General features: G+C 37.3%; 1 protein-coding gene across 2 annotated transcripts in view; it reads left to right on the plus strand.

Moving 5' to 3' along the window:
* Positions 1–9,842, plus strand: part of PACRG (PARK2 co-regulated) — a 259,060-nt gene extending 249,218 nt beyond the window's left edge. The window contains exon 4 of one of the 2 annotated variants that reach the window (XM_009891441.1): positions 9,374–9,842. In XM_009891441.1, the coding sequence (XP_009889743.1) occupies positions 9,374–9,534 (161 nt within the window). In that variant the 3' untranslated portion in view covers positions 9,535–9,842. The remainder of the gene's footprint in view (positions 1–9,373) is intronic. The other variant, XM_009891440.1, reaches the window with a different exon arrangement.
* Positions 9,843–10,358: the final 516 nt, after the last annotated feature.

A 10,358-nucleotide genomic window follows, 5' to 3' on the forward strand; every position in this document is an offset into this window, starting at 1 on the left:
GCAGTTTTTTCTTCTGGGTTTTTGTTTGGTTTGGTTTTTTTTTCAAATTCAAGGAAGTGGTTCTTCTCAGACAAATGAAAACAGCTCACAGTATCAGCATGCTCCACTATTTGAGTCCCTGCAGTCTTGATGGCAAGCTAGACAAACAAGCAGTCATACCTGAGATGGTTGACTTTTAGTAACCATTGAGATCAGTTATGCAGTTTCACAACATGCCACCAACCAACCTCCCTTTCACTGATATATCTCAAGAGGAATGCATATGCAGAGAAATGTATGGTTCCTCAGTTCATTTAATATCAGTAAAAAGTGCTAAAGGGTTCTCTAAAGGAAGATATTTAAATGCCAATATTTAAACTTTTTTTTTTTTTTTAATTAGCTTAGGTCAGAACAAGATTTGGAGGGTTCAGTAAGCTATACTGGAGAGCTTTTGTATCCCCATTCCTTAAATTGCTCTTCCTCCAGCTTACTGCTTAATAATTTAAAATGACACAAAAAGATGCAAAGATTATGGTTTTGGGATCGCAATCTGCTGTACTTTCTTTTTGTTCATCTGTAATCTCATACTAGTGGTAGTATGTCCCCACCAAACAGTGTGCCACAGAATACAGGAGTGTCTTCTTTGCATATCAACATACAATCTTTTTAAGCATCGCTTCAGAAGACTGAACCAAGGTACAAGAAGAGCAATTTTCAGTAACCTGAGATATTGGCTTTTTTGCATGTAACTTTATTTCCCAAAGCACTACAGCTTTCCTTATGAAACTGACTTTGATGTGAGATCTCCTCAGGCATTCAGCATGTGGGCTGGATGCTGCTAGGCTTCTTGCTTTCTGCATATTTGGGACTTTTTGACCTTTTGGACTTTGATTTGGGACAAAAGGTACAGGTGTAATTTAGACAAGAAGAAGGATGAATGTTTTCCAGTTAGAGTCACTAATGAAATAGTTCTTTTTATTCACTTATCTTTCTTCACACTTATTGCAGGAAAAATGTTGAAAAGGATAAATAAGAGACGGTTTTGTGAGATATTCCTAAAGCTTTTTAAAAAAAATAAAAATCAGTCTGCATGTGATGTATGTGCAGTTCCTATATTGCTTTCAAAAGGCTTCAGCTTTCACAATTCAAAAGCTGTGAATCTGCAGAAACACCACACCTAGGGGACACAATTTTCTTTCTTTTTTAAATGTTTTACATTCTTGTAAGTAAAGATTGCACATTATAGTACATTTTAGTTGTATAAAAATTGGCTTTTTTCTGTTTGCTTGAAAAACTGTTATAAATTCAAACGTATGCTTTTCTTAATGTCAAATGAATAGCTGTTAACTAGCTTTTGAGAAGTATTTATTTTTATGTTCTTCCTGTTCTTCATAAAAAGAATGCAAAGTCATATCTTGGGAAGGTAATTTTTATTTATTCTTTTGTCTACCATATGCAGTGATCCAACTGGAAAAACTCAGAAGCAGGAATCAGATTACTCAATTTGCTTTTAAAAAATATATATTAAAAAAATTTAGAGACAACAGAAGGAGATATCCCGACCCTCGTACCACAGATATCTGGGGGAGCAGGGTGTTCCTTTCTGTCTGGCTTGAGGATAAAATAGTACATTACAGTTTCAGTGCTAGCTGTCCTTTAAACTGCATAAATTCTGTCCTTGTCTCACAGCAATGAAAGAAATCTTGGCAAATCCACACAGTCATTCATAGCTTTCATCTCCTTGTCCTTTCTCAAATCACTGCTAAAACACCCTCAGTTATCTTTGGGTTCTTGCTTGTTTCGCTTAATGAGGGAACAGAAAAACTGGAAAACCAGCAACTTCAGACATATCCAGCAACTTATAGGCATATCTAACAACTTCCTCCCATAATTTTGATGGGAAATTTTAGATATATGGACTTTTTTTTTTTTTGTACGGTTGCATTCCAATAATAATAAAGGGTTCACCCTTCTGTCACAAAGTTATGAAAGCAGTTATTGAATTCATTCAGTTGTCAATGAAGTTTTTGATGGGCAAGCTATACCAAATAGGGTCCTTAAATGGTAATGATTTTGAACAGTGAATTTAGACACAACAGATTCCATTAGTACGTGACAGACGTACAAACACAACAACAGTTATTAACACAAAGTAATGAATTACTGAGCTTTTGCTTGTGAAGAAAAACCTAGGGCTTTCCCTCAAAAGCATTTTGGTTCCATAAATAAAAATCTTCCCTGGGGAGAAGGAGGATGGATTGTCAAGCATCTTGAGTTTAAGTATGAATGAACTCAATGTTAAAAATTGGCTGTTGCAGGATTGAGTTTCATACTGAAATCAGTGATCTTTAAAGCATTTTGGGACTTTCAGCTTTGTCACTTTGAATTACGTTAAAAAATAAATGATGTTTATTCCACATACACATGAATTTTGTGTTTCCATGGTTTTAATTCCTTTTGCATTAATTGTGCTATATTTGGATGAGATATTAGTGTGACAAGCAAATGTATTTCACATCAGCCCACCAAAGCTATGCAAATTTTGCACACACAAACATGATTTCCAGCTAAAAAACAGTATTCACTTTGTACTAGCTTATATACATTCAAAACAATTGCAAGAACATCAGATTCACATAAGTGGTGCAACTCTTGTTGCACTTTAAACACGATTCGTGACCTAATGTATTATTTTGCAACAGTAAACAGTGTACCAAGGCCACAGAGATCTCAGACTCTGGTTTCTGTTCCCCTGTTGAGCGTGCTGTTTATCTAAGGTTATTTAATACTACTTTGTTTGATGTTGATCAGTAGCATGATCATAGGCAAACTTCAAAGTCTAAATTCATTGGAGAGGTTTAATACTTATAGAGTGAAAAAAATACAATAAATCTCTTATTTTTTACCTCATTGATCAAATATATTTGCTAATATAATTTGTTACAAAATCTGTGTTTTCTTTTTCATTTTTGTACTTCTATATAAAAAAAAGCTTGGGCTTAGAATGGATTACATCTGATGTTGCTAACATTTCCTGGAAATGGAAAACTGTGATAACAGCTGCTGTCTTGGCTCATTTTCAGTTGGTTTTTTTAGTTTGTTGGGTTTGGTTTTTTTTTTTATACTGCAGTAATTTACAAGTAGTTACAGCTATCTCTAGTAGCCTTACATCATTAGTAAAACATCGTAAGTCAGTCAAATGTTTCCTTTCCAATCAGAGCACTTCCTCCACCTATTGAATTGTTGACTTTTTGAATAGTATTTATAGTAACAGCACTTAAATTTTAAAATAAGTGCTAATTTATGAAATATCTTAAAGCTAGCTGCATATGGAAGTTAACTATAGAAAGAATCTGCATTTTATGCTAAAGTGAAATGCCTTCAATGAGAATTAAGAAAATCTTGGAAGCATCTCATTTAGATAGATAATACCGAGCTGATTTATATCAAAAGTGTAAAATTGTTTTTTTCTAAGACCTATGATGAGCAGAAATGTCTCTGTTAGTATTCTTTTTAAATTCCAAGCATACATGCTTTCTTCTTGAATTGAAACATTCTTCTGCAATCTTTGCAGCACTGTAGCATTGTAAAGTGATAAACACTCAGCACTAGTGATGAAAAATAAAAGGAAGAGCCAAGCAAAGCAAGAGACAAGGAACTCTAAGTGTTGATAGTGTCAAAAAAAACCAGGTCTGTGCATATTCAAAGATTTAGCCTCCTTAAAGTATATTAGTATTTTCCGCTTTGATGTTTAAAAGTGCTTTGAAAGATATGTGTTAAATTTTTTAAAATTATGTTTTCATAGTTTTAAGTCAGGGTGTTAATGAAATTTTCTTAATTTTTCAGCCAAATCTGTGCCTTTTGATTAAGCTTCCAAAAGCAATGTTATATATGCAAGTTATAGTCTGTTACTATGCCAAAAGTTTAGGTTTGTTTTGTATCAAAACAGATAATAATGCTCCCTATGAAGTTTGTAGCATCAGCAAATCCTCTTTCACCAAATACATTTTAATATTTAAGGAGCAGCACCTGCCTTCATCACATTTGAAACGGCTGGTGAAAAGCTCTGCCAGCTCAAGGGGATCTCTGCACCTTTTCTCGTCCTGGGATTACTCAGCACTGAGCAACTTCAGGTATTTCACCCCGAGCAACCTGCCCTAACTTCAAAAATGGAGCTGGCTTTGAGCAGGGCATTTGGACCAGATGGGTCCAGAGGTTCCTTCCAAGATAAATTACTCTATGAACTGCTCTTTCCAATGCTCTTGCTTTGGGACCAGCCTGTGTGAGGCCAGTTTGCACTTCTGTGGGCATGTAATTGAGGCATGTCCTAAGAAACACGTAAAGCTGGTGTTTGTGTTACTTTGAGCCTTCAGGAATGGAACAGGGGGTTTTTTGTCTGGGTTAGTAATGACCAGAAGTCGTAACCTCCTGCTGGATCTTCCTTCACCTGAGTGAAATAAACCAGCAATGTCCCTCGTTTCTTAGCAGACAGGAGGAGTTTTGAGTCTTAGCCTGTGACTTTTCACAGACTTTCAATGAAATAAACAGGGAGACCCAAGTACCTCATTCTTCCCGGAGCTGACAATTTCAAAGCAGAGCTCTGAGTCACAGTGAGAGGAGGGGTGCAAAGGAGCCCTCCTCCCTTCCACCGCACTGACTCATCACAGGCTTTCATTTTCCACTCCGGTCAGGAAGCCAACATCTTTTATGACAGTTAAACTAATCCTAACAAGAGGACTTTGAAAAATTAATTAAGCTCTGAACTGTACCTGAGCAGTGAGCTCATGCGATGTGAACCCTGACCACATGCATGTCAATCTATAGGTGAAATCAGCTTCCATTTATTTCTTGGTACTGATTCTGACCCCTAGAAGGGATAAAGTCCTGAAATTTTCCACAAAATATTTTAATGCTCGTTTGTCCTGCTCAACTGTATATTGTTCTGTGATAGGCTTTTCTGCAGAAATACCATTCTGTACTGAGAAATATATCTGCACTTTAAAATCTCATCACTGTTGTTTTTTTGAAGTAAAAACCTTATTCAGTTGGCGCATTGGATTACTGTAATCATTTTAATTGCTGAAAATACCCATTAGTTTGACTAGGAGGAACCGAGCATCTTAAAAATTTCTTTTACCATAGTTATATTTTAGCATAAATAGCATTTTCATCATCTACAATATAAAGTCAAAAAACATGATTTGTGACTGATCCCTTCCGTGACTTGGAGCAAGTCACTTCACCATTCACTCTCTCTCAAGATTCAAAAAGGGAGACATGATGCTTGTCTTTCCAAGTAGCTTTAGTGATTTGCATACAAAAAAAAATCCCATTATACAAGAGCTCTCTGTTATTAACTAGTAGTAGTTAAAAAATTTCTGCTAGGACCCACTTGTTCCAAGACAACAAGTTGAAATATATGTGTGCATATGTGCTCTCAAAAGTTCTTCAGTAAAAAATAAAGGAGTGGCCTGTAGTTACCATTTGATTAAAAGCGTTGCTTAAGCTGGCAACACGGGGCTTCCTTCACAGTCTCTTCAGAAATCTGTTTTAAGTATTATTCTGTCCTCCAATGCTAAGCACTCCTCAGATATTTAACATTTGGGAAAGTTGTAATATCCCAAGATCTATGACAGCCCTACAACAACAGGTGTATGAAAACTCTGGTTTTAATACGTGCTTTCCATGAGGCCACCACCATGGGAACAGCCACCACCAGGAGCGAGCTCTGGTATGTGTGAGATACTTAGAGAGCTACTTTGACATATTCGGGGGATTAAAAAAACCTCTATTCGAGACCTGGCCTGCCGTGAAGTAAAATCTAATAAACTGAAAGAATCTCGGACACTTTCAGATGCTAACAAATGTCCAGAGATAAGAATAGATCTGACTGAGCTTTAAGGGTTGGTTTACCTTTCTCGTCCACTCTGGGACTTCAAAACTGCCCTATCAAGCTCTTTATGCGTTGAGAGAAAATTGCTTGTCCTTCTTTAACACAATACAATTTTATGTTTGTAGCATTACCCTAGTGAAATTTTAAAATAAAATGAGATGGGATACAAATAACACTAGAATTTCTTTAATATCCTGAATCACGAACAGCAGCATGTCTAGACTCAAATACAAACCATGGTTTACAGCAAAATTCAAATCCTCCTCCGTTTGCTGCCAAACGCTGAGTTCAGCCCCTGAGGGTCTGAGCAGGGTTTCCTCGGCTACGGCAGCCGGCACGGGCAGCACCGGCGGCCGGGCCGGGAGTGCCACTCCTGGCCTTGGTGTGCTGGGGGATTTCATCAGCTAACACAGGTATTGACAGGTGCAAAGCTTTTCACTTCGCTTTTAAGGGCCATAAACCCCTTGGTGCACAATTTACGAGACTGGGAACTGACTTTTTGATCCAAGAAGGGAAAATGAGATCTTTTCCTGATTGTAATCCTCTAGATCTGTTAGTATCACTTCAATGCACTTCTAAACACAGAAATAACATTTACTCTGAAAAGAGTTCTTGATGCATGCTGAATTTGCCAGACATTTCACTTTGAGACAAAGATATGACAAATGTGCTTCATAGCTTTTTTCATGTTGATTTATTCTTCCTCACAAAGGACAACTTCATAAAGAGCTTGAATCAGATCCATGTTCACACTTTACATAGGCACCATTTTTGTGGCTGGCAAAGTTGGCTTCTCATGCAAACTTGGAAATAGAGTCAAACCAGAGAAGGACATGCTGAGACCGCTGTACTTCAGTAGCTATTTTTTCCCATCTAATCATCATTATTATTATAACTAGATACTTACCCTTAGGTGCATTGGGCAGATCATTCTGACTCATCCATTTTGTGGATGTTGTCCTGTTGGGTTAATGATTATCTTTTTTGTCTGAAAGATTTGTTAATTCCTATAACTGCATAGGATGGCTATTTTAGTACTTACCCGGTGACCTTGATGCTGACATAACCTTTCTGGTATTGTTGGTTGTAGCTTGTGTCATGACATTAAGGTGAATTATGGCTGTCTTGAGGATACAAACCTTCATATAGCACAGATGGTCTGTAGGAAAAAAAACCTGTAATGACGGCCTGCACATCACACATTCGGTCTTCCCTTGCAGACTGTTTTCCTTTATCATTGCCTCGTTCTCTTAGGCACCTTTTAACCAAGCATGTAAGGCATCATTTCTTGTACAGGCTACGCTCTATAATAAAGACTGTAACATGGGATTCTGGAAAATACCTCTGCTACCAGCATTTTCACAGTGGCCCTCACCAAACTTGCTTAGCAATGTATCACCATTGCTTCCAGAGAGCTGTTTTTATTACTACTTTGAAAGAAGGATGAAAGCTGTGTAAGCTCATTACCGGAGCATGTGTGTAGGCTTAAAGTTACAGATAATAGACAAATGGTTGGAAAGTCAGTAATTCCTTTACATATTTGCCAAGACTTAGGTCAAGGTTCAGGGTTTCCTTTGCTCAAACTGGTGAAATCAGAAATACCTCCAGGTGTTCTGCAGAGTGCTGGCAGTGCACATGCAACACAGGTGATGATGCACAGTTGATCTCCGTTGTTTTCTGCAAGAGCAAACTATGGGTAGTCTAAATTTCACTCAGTTGTGATTTTTTTTTTATTTTTGCATTAGCATTTTTTATAAGATAATCCTTTCATTTAATAGCTCTTGGTGATTTCTATGCATTCTCATAGTCTATTATTTCTAACATTACAGTAAATTCTTTTTAGTAAGTTTCAGTATCACAAGCTCAGCTTCTCATGTTAGTGAAATAAATAGTTAATATATAGGAAAGTAATTGTGTTCTTAAGAGTAATCATCACAAAAAAATTATTGCGTTTCCACTGAGAAGCCTAGTACTTGTATGTCACATATATATTTCTGTAAACATTTTACAAGAAGCAAAGTGACACAAATGTGTGTGAGGAGTTCGAAAAACTGATATACACATAATTAACCTGGAGTGCAACCAGATATTTTACAGGAAAATTCATCAAAAGGATGATTTTTACCCATGTTCATGAGCTCTTTCTTCATGAGCATGGTACTTCAGTTTTTACTGGTAACAAAGTCACAAACTTTAAATCCAGATCCTCGGGCTGAGATCCAGGAGAGGATGTGAGGATGGGTGCAGTCGTACATCTACACCCCATCAGCCTGGGGATGTGGAGGCAGCACTGGGAGCAAAACCTACCCTTGCCCTTGTGTGCGCCGCGTTTCCAATGTGAAAGGCAGGCACAACCCAAGAAGTTGGTTGTGTTGTCTTGACAAATGTGTCCTTTGCTGGCTGGCTGAGAGGGTCAATAAGCAAGCAGCGTTATTTGAGATGTTAAATGTATGACATGGGCACACTGCCACCACTGCCAGGGGTGAGACCACTGACGGATTGTATGTGAACTACCCTACAGCAGTGTGACATACACTCTGCCTGGACACTCCGTAACACCTGGTCATAGTACACTACACTCCTACCAAATTATTGTTTATATATGTCTTGGAATATACCCATATTAAGATGTTGTTCAGGATATTGCTTTAAAACAAAACAAAATATGTTTTCCTCCTTTAAATCTCTCAGCATCGTTGCAGGTAAAGTTATTTCTTACTCTTGTATTTTTTCTTGTCGCAGTTGTTCACACTGATTTTTTTAAAGAATTATGCTGTGCATGTATGAATGTATGTCACCCTTGCTATTCCATGTTAGAGAAAGCAGCAGTAAGTGTTACTGTGTCTACCGACTGCAATAATTTGTCCTTTTGACATTGACTTAATTTTACACGTTTTTCAGGGAGCAGAAATTGAATGAGTGTCATGTTACACTCCAAATATCTCTTTTAGGCTAGATGACATCCCCTCTATCAGAAACAACGTAAGCATGTGAATATGATGCCTAACAGGAAACAATCCCAAAACAATACCTGTATAAGATTTCAAACCCTAACAAGTCTAGCTTAAGTCACATTTTGTAGATAAGCATTTATGCATCTGGCAGTAGGTTTTTGTCCTAAACAAGCAATGTTAGAAATAAAGAAGTAAAGGTCTTAAGAGATTAACTGCGTAAGAGAGAGTCCATCTTTATCTTATAAAAGAATGTTTTCTTTATTTTTATTAGCATTTTTGCTTAGATCCTGAAGTAATGTGTATATAAACATATTTTGAAGGCATACGAAGTTGGAGCCTGAGCAGAGCCTTAAAAATATACCAAAATCATCCTGCTTTCAAATTCAACTGTGTTTCTTGTCACAGAGCAAAGTTGCTAATAGAGGCACAGTGACTGACCAGAAACAGCAATTTCCTGTGTCATTATTTCAAAGAGTAACAGTAAATTTAATATAATTCTTTGTTTTTTGTTTTTTGTTGTTGTTGTTTTTTTTCTCATATTTACCAGTTAATTCAGGCGATGGGATAGACTACAGCCAGCAGAAGCGTGAAAATATTGGAGATCTGATTCAAGAGACTCTGGAAGCCTTTGAACGCTGTGGTGGAGAAACTGCTTCTATAAACATTAAATACATGATCCCTACTTATCAGTCGTGCATGTTAAAATGAGCTGTATCAAATGGGATGATTCCATTTGTGCTCTAATAAAACTGTATCTGACTCTGTGTGGCATCTTGTTAGTCATGCTTTTTTTCTCTACAGCTGCTAAAATAGTGGCTTCTGGGGCATTAGAGTGTTAGCACTATTGTGAACAAGGCTTTCCAATACATAAATAGTGCCTGTTCCTTTGATTACAATGGTGTACTGTGCTTGTTTGTTCCCTGAAAGAATCGCTCCTTTATAACAGAGCTGACTCGAGCAGAAATCGGAGTTAAACCTTCACTTGTATAGACAATAAAACTATAATTTTCATACGCAATTCAGCAATTGCTGTTCTGTGTCCGCTTGCCCTGAGGGTGATGTCAGAGGCTGTAACAAGAAGAGTTTATGCTGACTGCTTAATAGGTGTTTGTCATGGAAGAGAAACACCAGTTCAGCAATGCCTCTCTAGCAGCTGTGCCGAATAATGTGCACTGACATACAATAAAACTGTTGAATGTATATACCAATTACAGCGGGAAAATTTATATGGTCCATTGCAAAGTACTGTCATTAAATTAATTCATGTTTCTTGTACACTCCTGATCTCAGCTTCCAGGTGTTTATCTTTTCATGGAACTTGGGTTCCTCTCGGCGAACGTCGGGCACAACCACAGTTTTGAAGAAAAGAAGCCCCGACAGAACTTCGATAAATCAAATGGAAGATGGAGTGTACATAATGTGTCAGTCCCTAACAACACAGTTAATCTGGGTAAACGCAGTATAAACACATATGTTTTTAAAGGACGCCGGCTATTTTTGTAACTGCAAGGTTGCTATTGCTTTTCTGTTAT

This window comes from Charadrius vociferus, unplaced genomic scaffold (genome assembly GCF_000708025.1).
Source record: "Charadrius vociferus isolate BGI_N301 unplaced genomic scaffold, ASM70802v2 scaffold68, whole genome shotgun sequence".
Classification (NCBI taxonomy): Eukaryota; Metazoa; Chordata; class Aves; order Charadriiformes; family Charadriidae; genus Charadrius; species Charadrius vociferus.